The sequence below is a fragment of the Pagrus pagrus genome (assembly GCF_965226575.1).
Source record: "Pagrus pagrus genome assembly, chromosome: 21".
In the NCBI taxonomy this organism is placed as follows: domain Eukaryota; kingdom Metazoa; phylum Chordata; class Actinopteri; order Spariformes; family Sparidae; genus Pagrus; species Pagrus pagrus.
In genome coordinates this window covers 9,065,331-9,082,802 of record NC_140208.1, presented here as the reverse complement: position 1 = coordinate 9,082,802, position 17,472 = coordinate 9,065,331, and the positions used below count along the sequence as shown (strand labels likewise).

The 17,472-nt window shown below is 41.6% G+C and overlaps 1 protein-coding gene across 2 annotated transcripts in view; it reads right to left on the bottom strand.

The window, feature by feature from the left end:
* Positions 1–17,472, bottom strand: part of cpxm2 (carboxypeptidase X (M14 family), member 2) — a 40,719-nt gene that overhangs the window by 4,807 nt on the left and 18,440 nt on the right. For both annotated transcript variants that reach the window (XM_084341712.1, XM_084341711.1), the window contains exons 3-12: positions 15,959–16,068; positions 12,615–12,754; positions 9,291–9,375; positions 7,800–7,950; positions 7,067–7,155; positions 4,024–4,147; positions 3,640–3,836; positions 1,971–2,150; positions 540–837; positions 70–209 (exon numbers count right to left, since the gene is read on the bottom strand). In XM_084341712.1, the coding sequence (XP_084197838.1) occupies positions 70–209; positions 540–837; positions 1,971–2,150; positions 3,640–3,836; positions 4,024–4,147; positions 7,067–7,155; positions 7,800–7,950; positions 9,291–9,375; positions 12,615–12,754; positions 15,959–16,068 (1,514 nt within the window). The remainder of the gene's footprint in view (positions 1–69; positions 210–539; positions 838–1,970; positions 2,151–3,639; positions 3,837–4,023; positions 4,148–7,066; positions 7,156–7,799; positions 7,951–9,290; positions 9,376–12,614; positions 12,755–15,958; positions 16,069–17,472) is intronic.

Genomic DNA, 17,472 nt, shown 5'->3' with positions numbered 1-17,472 from the left:
GCTTGCTTGCGTGCGACCGGGTTTCCTTGTGTGCATGTGTGAGTTGCGGGGGCTGCTTTGCCTCTGTACCTGCTCCATGAAGACGAGAAGAGACTCGCGATTGTTCTCCCACTCCTCAGGCAGCTCGCTCTCATGAGGGAATTTGTCACAACCCACGTACATCGACAACTCAAAGCAGTTGGTGTGCAAATAGCTGAAATCATTCATACCTGCCAAGAAGGAGAAACATATCTGAGTGCCTGCGTCAACTTCGGTCAGCATTTTGTCAACTTATTGGTTTGTGGCGTTAATTAAAAGTGAAATCGCTTTCAATTTTGTTTTCTCTTTATTTGTCTGCCTTTGAATTCTTACGTGATGCTTGGAGCTAAAACCTAGAAGGCTTTGAAACAGGCAAATAGGGGTTCAGTGCTGAATATGCAGATGAGCTCATGGGTGCTAAACAAAGCTACAGCTCAAGGGCTCAGAGCTGAGCAGAGAAATCCTGCATAACACGGTGTCAGGATCAGTTGGAAAACACCCCGGTAGCTATGGACACTAACTGCCAGCCGCGGTGTGCCAGGAGGCTCCGTTGATGGTGCCGTCCTCCTTGGCGAAAGCCTCCGTGTGGCAGACCCTTTGGCTGGCATCAGTCATCAGGCGGTGGGTGGAGGCGTAGGAGAAGGCCAGCCAGCGGAAGACGTGGTCATCCGGGGTGGGGGACGGCTCCCTGCTCGTCCCTTGGGTGCGAGTTTTGTCGTACGGGAAGGTCACCACCAGCTCCCCACCCTGGAGGTTACCGCCCAGCACAAAGGGCATCTTCTCCATCCACGCTATCAGAGCCCGGGTCTCCACGGCAACCTGCAGCGGGGACACAGGAGAGGCGAGGATAATGCAATTTGTGCAATCATCTCAGTACTGTGTGGTTGCTAAATTAACTCCCTCATGCTGAAAACAATTTCGCCGCAACGCGCTCTCAAGAGGGAGTGATGAAGCTATGAAAAAGGCTGTTCACACACTCACATGCTGGAAACTATTTCCACTAATATTTATTCAGAAAAGTGAACACATTTTCATCAAGAGGCTGCTAGCATCCTGCGGCTTGTATTTGCACATTATAATGAGGATTCTGATAAATGTGCCCCTGCTCTCTGGGCTCATATAACCGAACCAGCCCTCTGATCTCTGAGCACCGGTTGGTCCGGTCAGCGAGGCGAGCGGGGACAGTTTTCACAGCTCCCTGAGCACAGATGGGGATCCCAGCTCTGCAGCTGCAGCAGCTATTCTGGAGGCTCTGTGTGACTCACTCGTGGTTCTCAGTAACGTCAAAACACTCGTGAGGATGAGCTTTAAATAGATCGCCGGGTGTATTTTAGCTCACAGCCGCTGTCGTCACAAACAGCGAGCGCGACCGCTTCTCCCAAAATAGACGCCGCTGTCATGCCCACGCGGCTGCTTTAGCCTTTTCAAGAATAGGATGCTTTTCACTGTGGGGTTTGTTTGTTATACTGGAGAAGGTCATCATTTGTCACCTGTAAGTGAAGTCACAGGAAACTGAATGGCAATCACATAACAGATCAAATGTCATTTTATATTGTAAACTGTAAAAACTGACTTTAAATTGACCTATAGCACAAAATCCCACGATTACAATGAAATGCAAGTCTTTAAATCAGTCAAAATTTGCAGTTTTTCCATCAGCACACATGCGAAAATTGCATACGTTTACATGTGAGGGGATTTTACACATGAAATGACTTGAAAATACATTTGTCCAGTGAAGGACTCAGGCTGTTTGAGGGCCGAAACAATAAAAGGGGCACCTCATGCATTTATATTGGAGAGAGGGCACTTCACCATGTTTTGACCACTGGAAGGGCACCCTAGAGGGCACTTAATCATGTTTCATCTACCATAGGGGCATCCAACAGGAAACTTTCACTTTGTTTTTTCAGACATGGGGGCGCCGGGGGGGCTGAGGTAATCAGACTCACTGAAGCATTTTTGGAAAGGTACCACTCTGGGATGGGCACATGGTGGTTGAACATTTTGCGAGGGATCCACTTCTTGACCTCGGCTTCCCACAGTATGGAGTTAAGATCGGGGAAGTTATGGTGGATGTCTATTCCATCATTGCTCCATCGACCCAGAGACCAGCCGCTGAGCTCTGAACCCTGGGTAAAAAGAAAAAGAAAAAATGATGGCTTGATGGGATGTGTGACATTGTCCTGATCTTTAAAGAGAACCTAGTTGTAACAGGTCAAGGACAGGTGCAAAGTGGACAGTGGACAACATTTGAACTACTCTCAACACTGCTGACCTCGTACTAATCACTCAGCAGACCGTGCAGAAAAGCTGTTCAATAAAGGAGGTCAACACTGGCAGCCAAAAAGCAATTGAAGCCACATTAAGTCTTTTTGAGGAGGCAGAAAATCTCCAAAACAAACCCACTGAAAGAGAGCCTGGATATATTTTTGGCTAATCAAATTGTTATGGCTAACTTTTAGAAAAACACTGCTCGTGTACACACTCATCGGACTCATCAGATCCAAGTTTTTAGCGTGTCAGAGCCAGCCACCATTTACCTTGAGTCTTTTCCATTTGGTGCTGGTGAGGTAGTGTCCACGCTTAGATTGGCTGGCAATGATTTTATATACATAACCTTAAAGGTCCCATATTGCTGAAAGTGAGTGTCCGTGTCTTATATAACTATACAACAGGGCTAGGTGCTGTATAAACACTGTGATAGTAGCAAACTCCTCAATCCATGCCTATATTCAGACACTGTGCAAAAAACAGTCTTCAGGACTTTCGTAATGTTGTGATGTCACTGTGCCTGCTCAGGCCTGTGCCGGCTGACCAATCAGAGCAGACTGGGCTTTTCGGGAGGGAAACAGGAGCTAAAACAGGGTTTTCAGACATATGGTGAGTAAAAAATAATGGGTTTTTTAAACATTAAAGCATGTGAACATTTTCTAAAAGACACCCAAAATAAAAGTCTGAACCTGAAAATTAGTTTTATATGGGACCGTTAAAGTCTATGTGCAGCTAGACAGATTTCCCCTACATTATAGCTCAATGAAGCTTCAATCCTTGCATCAGCCATTATAAAATATGATTATCTGTGCTGCCCATTCAAGACCTCTTTGGGTTGAATAGCTAAATCTCCTTTAAGTGCGCATGTACATGCAAATTCAGTACAAGCTGACATGGAAATGAGTCATTAGGCACGCTACTAGCTTATGTGAAACAGAGCGTTACAGTATGTGCACTGCACTCACACATCAGGTCACCAAATGACATGATGTCATTGAGTGTGCAGAAGCCAACCACTGTCAGACCAACTGTCGTAACTTCCCTTACTTGTCTATTTTGTTTCACTAATCTCGTGCCTTTAATCTAGCAGGCCTGCTTCTGATTTAGGACCACACCCAACGACATGTGCTTCAATGATACAGCTGTCCAGGCCACTTATTTTCACTCATATAACACATACATTCATTGTATATATTCACAACAGATCTTTCAAACCAATTTTCTGGCATGCACCTGCACCACATGCGCTTTTATCAGATGGAGACCTGCCGAGCAGATATGGTGCTGTTCTTCGCCAGAGGCCAGCGAGTGGTTATGAGGTCACTAATGGCCGTCTTGCAGACCTACCACTTCAAAGGCTTTATCATACCCATCGGGGTTGACAGATGGCAATAGATGGATTCTGGTCTCTTCCACCAGGTGACGTATCCGCGGGTTGCCAGACAGATACTCCTGACACATGAACTGCATCAGCAGGAGGAGCAGCTCTCGTCCCAGCACCTCGTTACCATGGGCACCCGCTGTGTAACGAAACTCCGGTTCACCTGGTCAATTGGTTCATACGAAGGGGGGAGATGAGGGGAAGATAGAGGGAGGTTTAAAATGCAATCGCTGTAACTGTACAGCCATTCTGAGAAAAACGCTCCGAGGAACACAGTGTGACGCCTCCGCTGTTGTTATTATCGTACATTACACTGAACAATCACGTTCTGTTGCATTAAATATACTCACCAGCTTCGTGCTCTCCCGGGTTGTCAGAAATTTCAATGGCGTACAGCTTGAGGCCACTGTGGCTCTTTCCTATGTTATAGATCCGGGTGATGTTGGGGCACATTTCGTTTACCACCTTCATAAGCTGTGGAAATAATAAACTGTCACGCTCAAATATACAATAAATGAGTAAAACAAATTAGCTGCCCCTGAATCAACTAAAGGGTAGAAATGCTGGTTTGTCAAAAATGTATTGTTTCATTACTTAATTCATTTTTTACCAGTTAATCAATAATTTAACAGTGTGAAATGGTCTCGTCGTCTTCATTAGTGCTTTTATTGTTTTACTTTTAAAGGTCCTGGAAATCTATTTCCTTAGCTTCTCACTATGACCAATGTGCTCCATTGAACCATTCAAACATTTTTGGTTATTCCACCAGAGATTTTCTGAATCTTTTATTTCGTCTTTGCTTCTTCTTGCATGTTTGAAGTGGACAGGACTAACTTGGAAAAACAGTGATCACAGATCTCTTTGCATGTGTTAACTGCCGAGCCCATGAAGGGCCAGACTGGAAATCTTTTGCTTTATCTCGTTTTGTTTTGTGTTTCACAGAGAGAGTCTGAGCTGCATTATAATATGGCATTATATATTTTGCTGGCTGGGTACTTGTGGGCTCAAAATAGTACAAAATCATCTTCATGTTATTGGAAATTTTGAAAACAATATCACCAGTGCTGTGTCACAGTCCTTTTTTAATAACTCTCCAGCCAGTGAGGGGAGGAGGAGGTGTGAAAAGCAGTCAGGGTAATTATGAAGACAGGCTTGCAGTGGAGCTGATTAAAATAGCACAACTATCATTTACACATACAGGCTTGAGTGGAAGAGGAAGTGCAGCAGGAAAAGGACTAACAAGCTGTCAAGTAAAGCACCTGCACTGATGTCATTACCCAGTCAGGAGAGATGAGGTTTTAATTAAGTCTGAGTTGCATCTTGACTATCCAAGAAAATCATTAAACAAACATCTGGTTTTGTTCATACAACGAAGGATTGCAAATTTGCCGTGGAATTCTTGGTCACGATTTAATAAAGCACAGCATTCCCTTGATAAATATACCTGGACTGTATTGGAATAGATCAACGCAGATCCCACCCCCTCCAACTTTTGAGAAACATGACGTTACCCCACCCCCACCCCAACAAAACTATTCTCTCAATAAATTCTGTAACTCTAATGTTATAGAGTCAAATTTAAAAAAATACACACTTAAACACAACATTTTTCAGGGCCTATGCTATTAGCCTAGTTGACATGTTACACTTAATCGTAAGTTAGTTAATGTTACCGAGTAAATGGCCGAAAAACGCGGCCCGACTATAAAACACCCACTTTTAGAACGGAGTCTGGTTTAGCAGGATGCAGAGGGTGTTTTGATGTCAATAGCTCACATTAATCGAGCTGACCTATCTTCTATTGATGAGCCTTGCAAACAGCATAAAGTAAATGTAGGAAGCGGGGCCTAAACCAAACTATTTTGTCGGCTTTTATTAAAAACGTTTTATGTACAAATGGCTTCATCCAGTGCGCCACTGTCACCCCCCAAGTTATAATGAGATCTGCACCATGACACTATTTACTACTTACACTTAAAGAAACCAACCGTGGAGTGCAGAAAATTTCCACCCATAATGTCTTTGACATGTCCACTGCCCTACTTTCAGTTGTTATGTAAGAAAAGGAGGGCCCTAAAGCAATTTAAGAGATACCTCATGGGGTATGTACCTTATTTCAGAAGCCACAATGGGCTGTTTCCACTTTGAGGTTCTGGTACATAACTATTTAAAGCAACAATTGGCATTTTGTGAGATTTGGCGCCCCCCACAGTTTCTGACATAAATAGAAATCCCACATTTGTAACAATTTGTCAGACAAAATTTTGTGCTAATTACAAACAAAACTCATTATGTCATAAAATTGCTATGTGTTGAAAACTAGTATCCTGAAGTTAACATGTATGTAATGTTGTGATCCTACTCTCTCACTGAAGCTACATAGTGCAGAAACCAGTCATGGGGGGGCGGAGTGGCTGAGACGGAGACACCAATCACCCTATTACAAGACACTGTACCATCCAAGTGATTTTGAAGCTGATATTCTGAGGTGAAAAAGTTACATAATGTTGCTTTAATGAAACCAAACAGAACCGATTGTGGAAAGCAGAACATTTCCACCCCTACTATCTTTGTAATGTCCACTGCCTTACATTCGGTTGTTATGAAAGAAAAGCAGAGTCCTTAAGCAATGTAAGAAATATGTTCTTTTTCTGAGAAGCCACAAAGGACTGTTTTCCCTTTGAGGTTCTGGCACAGCGCTATTTAAACTGCTGTGGAAAAGGGGGGCATATTGTACCAGGTACTTGCACGGAGAAAAGAAATGTCAAGAGTGAAAAAGCTTTAGAGGCTGAGTTTTAAAAATAGTCATTTCTTCTTTTGTGAAGGCACATTGAGGCTGGACACCCTGCATGACACACATTAGCCTGAAAGGTTCGTATAGAAAGGCAAGAAAAATACTACATTTTATTATGGTTTTATGGCAGTTTCGAGGTCTTTTATAGTGCGCCATACGTTTGGAGCATTAATTGTACTAAGTGTCATTGTGGGTAGTAACAGCAGCTGAGGACACCTGTGGTCCACTGTGGCACAGGGGAGCCGCTACATGGCAGAAGATTATGATTCACAGCACTTGTACCGTCTGAAGTACTCAGTCACAGTGTAAGTAGTGACAAGTACAGCTGTCTTCCTCCTCAGCACAAACAGGCTACTGTTCATGACAACTATATGAATAAGTAATGACACAACCCAGGAGATGCTTAATGCATTTTCATGTGGCTGGCAGCGCTCGGTTCATTTGTTACCGTCGCACACTTTGTTCTTGCAAAGGACACAACGCGTAGGGTATTGGCTCACAGTCGCACAAGATGTTTTATTGCTGCATGCTCTGGTGTCTTTGCTGAATGAGAAATAAGAGCTGTAGCTGTAAGTTGTTTTCAGTTCACGGTGACTCACCTGCCTCATCTCTTTGTAGCTGTGGTGCCTGAAGTCCAGGTTGTCTGTTGTTATGACTTCATTGCGTCTGTGGTAATAATTATTTGGATCTGTCGGGAATAAAAAAGAAAAAGGAAAAATGTTACTGATATTCAGAAATTAGAGGAGGTGGAGTAGTTACTTTTTATTTGAAGTGATACCAAAAGAAAGTAATGACTAGTGATGTCAGGTCTGTGAAGAAAAACATGCTGCACACCTGCTCTCTTTCCTCTACTTTAGATTCAGTACAGCCAAATTACAAAGAAACCCATTTTCTCTGGAATCCAGCCACACAGAAAGTTTGGGTATTTTGTGCCAAAGTTTTGAGATATATCTATCTTTGAGGTTTGTGCTGCCACCCCAACACAAGTGAAATATAATTCAATTTGTTGTGCTCCAGGCACTCAACAATTACACATTAATAACTCAACAGCAACCTGTCCTGCCACAAGCAACTGTGGATAAACTCACTGTGTGGATTTTCCATCGGGACTCTTTTATTCTGTAGGAAATATTCCAGTGAAAATTGTCTGAAAAGCCTCAGCACATAAACCAAATGTGTCAAAATGACTGGATACCAAAAGAGGAAAGTGGGGTCTTTCTATCAGACCATCAAAAACAGACAATTTGTCATGCCCCTCTGCGTCTCATACAGATGTACATATTTCCACCCTCCAGTGGCAGGATTTATTCATGTGTCATACAAACCCGTCACCTGGCATAGGACAGCCAAGGATCTCCACTCTCATGCAGATGTTGCCGCTGTTGAACCAAGAGCGAGGGTTGACTCGAATGTAGCGGCCGATCACCGGCACTGGGAAGATGTTCCTGACCGGGATCTCCTTTTCTCTGTTGCCACTGAAGATCTACTGAGGCAAACACATTCAACTAGATGGTGAATAAAGAACAGGATTTGTTTGTGAACTCAATCTCAGTTGATTTTTGCTCAATTATTCATTAGGGTGCGTCTGATCAACAGTGGACAGACCATGCAGTAAATGTTGAAGAAGCTCCTGAGCTGTGCTGAGTATGGCCAGAACATTTTTTGCAAAACATTATGATGTCACAATGAAGTTGACCTTTGACCTTTGGATACAAAAATGTCATCACATCATCATTTTATCTTACGAGACATTTGTGTTAAACGTTGTCATAACTATCAGATTAACTGTTGAGTTATGGCCAACACAGTGACCTTGACCTTTGACTGCAAATTGTATACATACAAATGCAAAAGTATTATAGAAATGTATGAAATGTACACATTTAATGTATCTGCGGTTTGCTGAAACTTTCCCTGCCAACGACGCCATCATTATTCCGGCGAGTGGGCTAATGCATTCAGTTTTGTTCGCATGGTTCGGTCCACATCACCCTCCACACCAACACACATTCACGCACCTGTAGAATGTCATTAAACCTCGATACTGCTGGGAGTTTATTGTAAATTTTAACACCCACGGTTAAACCTCTTCTCTGCACCTTTTGGCATTTTAAAAGACAAACAGTGCAGTTTGGCATTTGGCATTAAAAGGTGGGCGAGCGGGTGAGAGGGAAGCTTGTAGCGGAGACTAAATTACTGGAGGGGGTCTTATCTCCCACATGGATGACATCAGCAGCCAAGGGAGGGTACAGTTACACCACAATTGTATTAGCTGAGACGTGAACCACAGTGGGGAGCGACGAGGATATGATTCCACTCAAAAATATCACCTTAATCTGATCTGCATGTTCATTGATAATATTAATGTTGTTATCACTCCACAGCCGCACGCACCAGTGATCAGTTGCTGCCTTAGTTTGTTGTCAAGGTATTCCTGTATTTGGTTTCTGTCTATTCAATTACGCGACGCGCCCAAGTAAGAAAAGAGACCCGACTCTGAAGACGAGCCAGGGTGAGGTTCCCATCTGCTTGAATATCATCATTATTTACTACTGCCTCTCAGCTCATTAAGCTTGGAAATGAGCAGAGATCTAAATCTTCTCCTGTAATTGCTATCAAGCAAGACTTCATTTTTCCATCTGGTTCCAGTAAACGGGACACACAAAACAAGACTCTACATGAGGCTAGTTTACACGGTGTACACATAATAATGCTTGAGCTCAAAAGCCTTGCGGTGTGATGTAATAATAACAAGTAATAATTACCGACTTTGTAGATACAGCGTGTGAGATACGTGGCTTAAATGTCACGACTGTTACTCACCAAGTCCTCTGAGCCGTTCTTCAGCATTATCCACGTGTGACTGTCGTTGCTCACCATGACCTTGTACGAGGTCACCCAGTCACTCCTGTTAACGTCAGCGGGGGAAGAAAAGAAATATTAACTCAGGCTTAATTCAACGCAAACGGAGCACTGAGGCGAATGTGAGGAAGCAGCTCAGCACACATCCTGACACGCTTAATTCTCACGAGGTGAACGACTGTTTAAAAATAGGAAAATGGGAAAAGAGGGAAGAAAAGTGTCACTAAAGCCATTTATTACTTAAAGTTTTGTAACGTGAAGTTTGCATGTTTTTATTGGGTCGAGTTTTAAGTCTCTAATTCCTGCCAATCAGACTGAATTGCCATTTATGTATAATATACTGGAGAAGTGCAACACACTGGTATTATCCTTTAGAAGTAGCTTGGGTAGTGCACAGAGAGGTGAAAACATCAGGATAATACAGTGTTTTCTATGTCTGTTGGAAAAACACCGATGACTTAATGTCCCATCGTGCCAGACAGAGCTCTACCCAGTGTGTGCAGTACATAGGCTGGCAGTGACTTCCATGCTTCTGGATAAAGACATCAGCGCTGAGCTGGTCCAGTCTGGTAAGAATTCCCAGTTCTGCTAATTAAAGCGCTGTTATAGACAGAAACCCCCCAGTTTCTGCACCGCAGACAGTTACATGCCCTACAGAGCTAATTGCAGAGATATTCTGTCTCAGGCATGGGTGTCTTCTGCGCCCTTAGATCGCGCTGGCCTGCAAGGAAAATTACAAACACGGCCTGATGAAGAATCTCCCCATGCTCTCTAACTACACAGCAGTTTCCAGAAGCCTGTGCCACCCTCTCCAATTAAGAAGAACAAAGGCCAACAGTTGTCAGATATTATTACAGAGCAGAGTGGGTGGTAAGGAAAAATCTCAACAGTAGTTGCGGGGCTTCCTCGATGAAAAAAAGGAGCATTTTCAAATGAAAAAACGCTTCTCTCACTTTAGTGCTGCCACAAATCATTTTACATAAAGGCATATTCATACTAAGACTGATGATACTCTCTAAGGAGCAGATTTCATTTGCCACAATTTGGAGGAAAGGCAGAAGATCACATTTTTGACACTTTTATTCAAGTATGACTTTTGAGAACCTTCTTGTTACGCTGCTTGTAAATCCATGAAGGTCATGAATTTTGTCTGCTTGACACAAAAATGGAAGAAAAACAAAAATCATTCTATATAGTGGCCATTGGCTCCGTTACCAGTTAATAAATCTATTATTGATGCTTTACAGATTAGTAATGATCCTGAGGAGAGTTTTGATGTTTTTATAAGTAACCTAAAACCAAACTTGATTCATAAGTGTGCCATTGTTTACCCGTTTATCTTACAAGCATATACAGTAATTAGTCTTTTGAGTTTGTCAATCATCTGTAAAGCACTTTGAACTGCACATGCTGCACAAGTGTAATTGATCAATTGATTATTACACCTTTGACTTTCCAAGCAACTTGATTGATTATTGTTGTGGAAGAACCTTTCCCTAATGACCCACTGCCATGTCATGGGATACTTAATAGCTCATGGACTTGAGAAATGTATTAACATGCCGCTAAACTGGATTTAAAAACCTTAAAGTTGTTGTCATGACTGGATTATCCTGATTCCTACAGCACAAGTAAGTGATTTTATGAACATGCATAAACACATTAACTAGAACTTAAAAACTCATTATAAAGTTTTTTGTTTGTTTGTTTGAAAATGCTTCCCTCAAGCCATTAATAAAATAAAATGTTGGGCCCAAGTCTGTTCAGTGAGGAAAAATTGTCTGGATTGTTCCCCAATGTAACAAGAGCTTAAAGTCAGGTCTGGCATTATGGAGAAACCAGGGTGAAGTACTATGACTACACGTACTGTAACTTTCTCCAAAACAAAACACGAGTAATATGGGGACGGACGTGTGGGCGGGTTCGAAAACGTCTTCATACTCTAAATAGACCCAGCAGACTATAACGTGCTGATGAGCTGAGGCAGTGGGAGGTGAGATTATACAGGTCCTTTTGTATTTTGAAGTTATGTACACAAGATACCACAAAGACTTGATGGCACTGCAAGTCATATTTTAACAAGCTTCACAGACACTGTTAGCAGCACGCAGCTGGATGACTCATCCAAAATTGTAGTCAGTAAACACTTACTGGAAAATATCATTAAAGTAAAACAATTTGTACAGTTTAAAGAATACTCTCTACTCGTTGCATCCCTCTTTTTTCCTATCATCTGAGTGTGATGAACAAGCTTACAGTGCAGTTAAATCTCTTCCCTCCAGTGTTATTTTTGTAATGTAGTGACCTTTAAAGAGAGATGAAAGAATGAGGCTTGCACTCCAATCGATCAAACTCATAAATCCTTAATCCCACAGCGATGGGATCTGAGAAGACTTGTGAAAAGGGCCAAACGCCAGTGAAGGATTGGTGCCATTTGGACGAGCTTGAAAAGCTTGTTTGTTTGTATTTGCGAAGTCAAATTTTCCAGTTTGGATTAGAGGAAACTTCAAGAGTCATTTAGACTTATGGAACTTTTATTGCTGTCTGTCTTCTTCCCATCGTTTGTTTGGAAACTCACGCCATCTTTAATTAGGTTTTTGGCTGTTTACTGTGTTTGGGTTATTAGCCATGCTAGCGACATGGTTGTATGGATGGAAAAGTTGGTCTGGTGGTCAATCCATCACTTTGGTCCCGACAAAAGACATGGTCCCCGGTGACCGGTGATTCCCTGATGTTTCTTTTAGCGCCGCAAAAAGATCCACATGTGTTGTTTTGAGTAAAATGTCCAACAACTATTGGATGGATTACTTTGTTTATGGCTAATTAGTAAGATATGCTCACATGTTAAGATGGCAAACGTGGTGTTATGGTTCCTACTGTTTTTTGCATGACCTGCCTCTTGTGTCTATCCTTTATATTTCCTTTCCATATAAAAGCTAACATTACTGAGGGAAAACAGGGAGTTTTAATTATTATATTTTTATTTACTCACCTTTAATTTGATGATATACTATTTGCTGCTGAGACTGACTATGTTAATGTGTAATGTTACAATTGCAAAAACATTGTTTAAAATGTGCTGGATGATCAAGTTAATGAATGTCCACTAGTTACTTAAAACAACCTCCAAACAGACATCATCAGATATCACCAGGATTAAAGGCAACATAGAGAACTGGCACAAAATCCACCCCCCCGACATTTATCCTTTCAAGCTTGGACAAGAAAATCCTCATCCTCAACCATCTGCAACTCTGTGTGTGTGTCTGCAGGGTTCCTACTCACGACCAGAGGGAGCTCCTGCCTTGTGTGATGACCCCCGTGAACTTGGTCAGCCTCCTGGCATCCACCTCGAACCACTGCAGCGGGTCATCTCTCCCAGCGCACCAGGCCCCGTCATAGAGGTCATCTTCATAAAGGCCAGCCTGCAGGCCAGGAACAGGATTTTATCCCAGATGTGGAAACACAAATACACAAGCCATGTATGGTTCAGCTGGTGATGCCGACGACCTCTGCCTTTTCTTGTTTATGTTACAAATTCAATAAAAGATTTCTATTACAGTGTTCACAGTGGTGAGGCTGTGGTACGCAGGAGCCAACAAGGCTTAGATATTAATCTTTGACAGTCTAAAATATGTTCCTCAGATAAGAATGTGGTCTAACATGATAAATACAGGTACAGGACACATTACTCAAAGTTGACCAGGTCGTATTTGAAGGGAGTGAACAAAAGTCAAACAAAGCCAGTGAAGTTACGGGAATGAACGCAGGACACATCTGTCAGACAGAGCTTTCCATTTCCCTGCATTCCTGATTTTTCTGCAGCAGTTTGAGTGTTTCATTGTTGTAACGTGAAGACACACTTTCATGACACTTGCTCGGTTTAACAGATGAAAATGTTAAACTAATTATAATGCATGAAATGATACTGTCTTCATAGAGCCCGGACCGGCTGACACTGTCGGCTCAGGGCGAGACGTGTGAACAGTCACATCATGTGCTGACAGACCACATCGTTCATCGTCTTCATCCAAAATGTAAACATTGTGATGACATGCTGCACCGTACATGCTGAGTGCAGAGTGACACAACCTCTTTATCATAACTGTCAACTCTCTTTGATGTACAACACGAACGGTGTTGTACAATATATGGAACAGCTGATTATTTCAAGATAAACATGGAAGAGCTTAACACCTGCATTTCCATATTAAAGGTACATACTGTAAATTAAGATTGGAATTGGGACAATGTCATTATTAAGTGATGATCTATCACATTTATGAAATAATGTCATATTTTATTAACAGTATTAGGTTAACACTTAACATATTTTTTCACTTTTAATGTGTTTCGTGTTTAGTGGAGCTTTCCAAGTTGCTTCCACTGAATATGACTTTATGGACTACACTCACTGGCCAGTTAAAGTAAAGATAACATGTGAACATATTACTTTAGTAAAAAGTGAAAGTCACCCATATGAATAGTACTTGAGTTAAAGTATCTGATATTAAATGCAGCAGAAAATGGAAATACTCAAGTGCAAGTACCTCAAAATTGTACTTAAGTTTGTGTATCTTAATTGTGTATTACTCCACATTGTTCTATATTTTAATTGTGTTGATATTTATGTAGACGTCTTTGAGCACCTGTAAAAGCACGTTATAAAAAAAAATATTATTATTATTATTATTATTAAGTACAGTACTTAAGTAAATGTACACAACATACACCAGTACGATGTAACGCAATTGAATACAACATTTCTGCCTTTACAAAGATAATAATAATAATGTTCAGAGAGTTTGATTGACACTGTCAGAGTGGTATTAATTTAACTGCATGTTCATTATTGAAGTTGTGGTTTGGACCGATCAATCAATCAACCAATCAAACAAATGTAATACAAAGTGCATTACAAGTGATTGACTAAGGACGTAGAAAAAAAAGATAATTTGGAGACCAAACAAAAAAAAAAATAATACTGCAATAATACTGCAATAAAAGACATGTGGTTCATATTATAAAAGATAATACAAGCAATAAAAATAACAATTACAATAGAATTATAAAATATCAAAGTAGAAGTTGTGGCAGAGCTGTTGTATTGGATTGCATTACATTAACCAGGTGTACCTATGAGATAGGTAAGTCTGTGTTAGAGCCTAGCTGTCATTATATTTACACATAAAGAAAATCAAAACATTTGATTTGCAAGGGGTAAGTAAAGGAGAAGTGCATAAAAGCCTCCGGGGTGGCAGAAAAGTCGTATGCATCTATAATGTTAGACCTTGTAAAAAGCAGAGACATAGTTTAGCGTAGTACTTGGCAACAGTGCATCCCATAAACACCCACATGTATCATAAATCAACCATAGTCATTAGACACACACACTTAAGCTGATTGGTTGACGCGTTGTGTGTGCAAACGTCTCTAAACGATACCCACATTCAATTACTCGCAGCGAGGAGAGGCACGCCTCAGTCATGAGAAGCAGGTGTTCAGCTTCCATGAAACAAATACCTTAAACAAAAATCCACGTCTATTTAACCGTTGAATTATTTGTGTTATCCGGAAATTATTCCGCCGAGGAGGGCCTGTTTTATGTCCTGCTGAATATGAAACCCCTCAGAGGAGAGATCTGAATGGAATATGGATATGAGGTTTGGCCGTGGAGCAAGCGATTCGGTTTTTTTTTGTGCCAATCCAGGTGCAGACGTTTGAATGAAACAAATCTGGCACATGTACCCATAACTCACATAAATTACTATATGTATTTTCACTGCAGGATAGGGACTACAGTTTTTAACTAACACTTCTGGAGGGTTTGTGCCATTTTGCTCATGTTTCCTGTCAGTGTGCATCTCTTAATATCAGAGGAAAGTTAAATCTGCCACAGAACTGTTGGTGTCTGGAATCTAAACAAACTGCAGCAGCAACAAAAGTGGAAATAAACCTAAGTTCACTGGCCACAGGCCCGATTCAACAGGCTACATCTGCTTTCCATGTTTTTCCTCCTGATTTACAGATAATTGTTCTCTCGAGCGGACACTATCTCTGTCCCTCTATGATCCCCGACACACAGTCATTCACGGAGGTGCACACACAACCCAAACAATAAGCCTTTTGTTTTGTTGATTTCCTGAAACATAATGCCTCGCCTCAGTCTTGACTGAATTAAGAGCATGTGTGTGTGTGTGTTTCATTAATTGTGCAGTGCGGAGCAGAAGACGAGGCTCGCTGCAGACCATACGCGGGCTAATACCCTCACAGCACAGCTTGCACTAACAGGAAATACCTCTTCTCCCAGATGCCAATCCTTTTTATTAGGTTTGGGGATGTGCCTTTGGTTTGATGGCAACACTATTACTTTCTCTGTTGAGTAAGCCTTGAAGTATTAAAATACGCTGCGAGCTGAAGCAGAATGATAGTGTCGTCCACGTCGAACCGGAGCAAAAAGCTGACATCTTTCCAAAGATGAACTTAAACTGATCCTGGAATTAAAAGATACTGTCTCTCAATTATTTTTGGCTTTGTCGGGAAAAAAACGCCTCCAAGCTGTTATGCAAGCCCCGACATTTCTAACAAGCGTGCCCACGCTACTCCGACACTTTACATTCTCGTCTTACCTGAATGTTAAGACGACCTCTGTGCGCGCCAAGGCCGTAGCGTTTCGTAGTCGAGGCGTGGAGCTGGAAATCATCAATCTTCAGTGTCTCCAGTCCCATCGGAGGGCATTCTGGGTAACGAGAATGGAAAAATTGGCCTGTGTTGGTAAATGTTATGTTTCACGTGTATTGCATTGCTTCAACAGCATTCTGCACAGCGTTCACAGCTCCTGCGCATTTGTTAATAGCAAGACTCAACAGTAATGAGCAAATGTGTGAAGCAAACAAGACAGCAGCTGCACTCTGTTTGTTACTGAGGAGATCATATAAAAGGAGCTCTATACAGAAAACCTAAAGTAGTCAACACATAGAGGAGAGTGAATTGTGTCATTCTAATAATGTGAAATGCACAAATAAAAGCAGTTTGTCCTGATGTCGGCCATTATCAGCATCGACGCTTCTTCTTTCTGCCTGCCGAAAAACAACAAAATGGAAAGTCTTTCATCAAGCAAGTCTGAATCTCGGCTAATTTGTTCGCCACCTCGGACTTTAAGCTTGAATTGAGACAAATAAGTTAATGTGCATCAAACATTACATACTTCTACGCATAAACAAATCATAAAAGGTGAGTCTGTGAATAAAATGGAGTTTAATAGCACGTCACAGGCTTTGACATCTAATCTGCTATGAATTTCAAATCAATCTTCATGGTTGATTAATGACTGTATACTATGAACGCTTCCTTATTGTAATTTCGCAATGCACACCTGTCACTGTAACTGCACTCTAACTGCACCATGAATACATGATTAAATTGTCGAAATGACTAAAGCAATATCATGAAAGAGAGGAAATGGGAAATTGCAGCAGCTACAGCTGCAAACCTGACAGGCATGTTTAAAGGTAAAAAGATGTATAATGTAATCAAAGGAATGTATTTAAATGTCAGAAAGGCTTTTTTTTTCCAGCTCCCTCTGATGGTGATTTCAAATTTGGTTTTCAGATGTTGTGAATCCACAGGTTGTAGGATCAAAAAACACCAAGGTTGTATCATCTTGCTGACTACACTCAGAGTTCATTTGCAAAAACAGATGAATGAACAAACACTGGTGTGATTTATATTTGCTGGAGTGCACAAAAAACCTGATTTATAAAATTTAATCAAAAGAGAGATTTGTGCTTATATGTGAACCCTCATTTACGTGCGTGTATGCCCACTGTATGCTGAAACAGCGGCATGTATGTTAGACTAACAGGATTCCGGTGCAAGTCCGATAAACGGGTCAACTTGTGAAAAACTGAGATCCTTCATAACTTTTTGCACGAGATATCTCTAGTTCTCAGCCGTATCCTCAGACTTATACGGCTTATACTCAGCCGCCTGGTCAGGAGCCCTACGCTTCACAGTTTGATGCCATACCCTCTAGCGTCACTTCTTGAAGCGCCGCTGTAGCCCAGTAGGTCAAAGAGTGAGAAAGTCCAGGTCAAAGTGTGGTTAGACAGGTCATTCACTGGACTGTTCCTCCGGAGAGAAC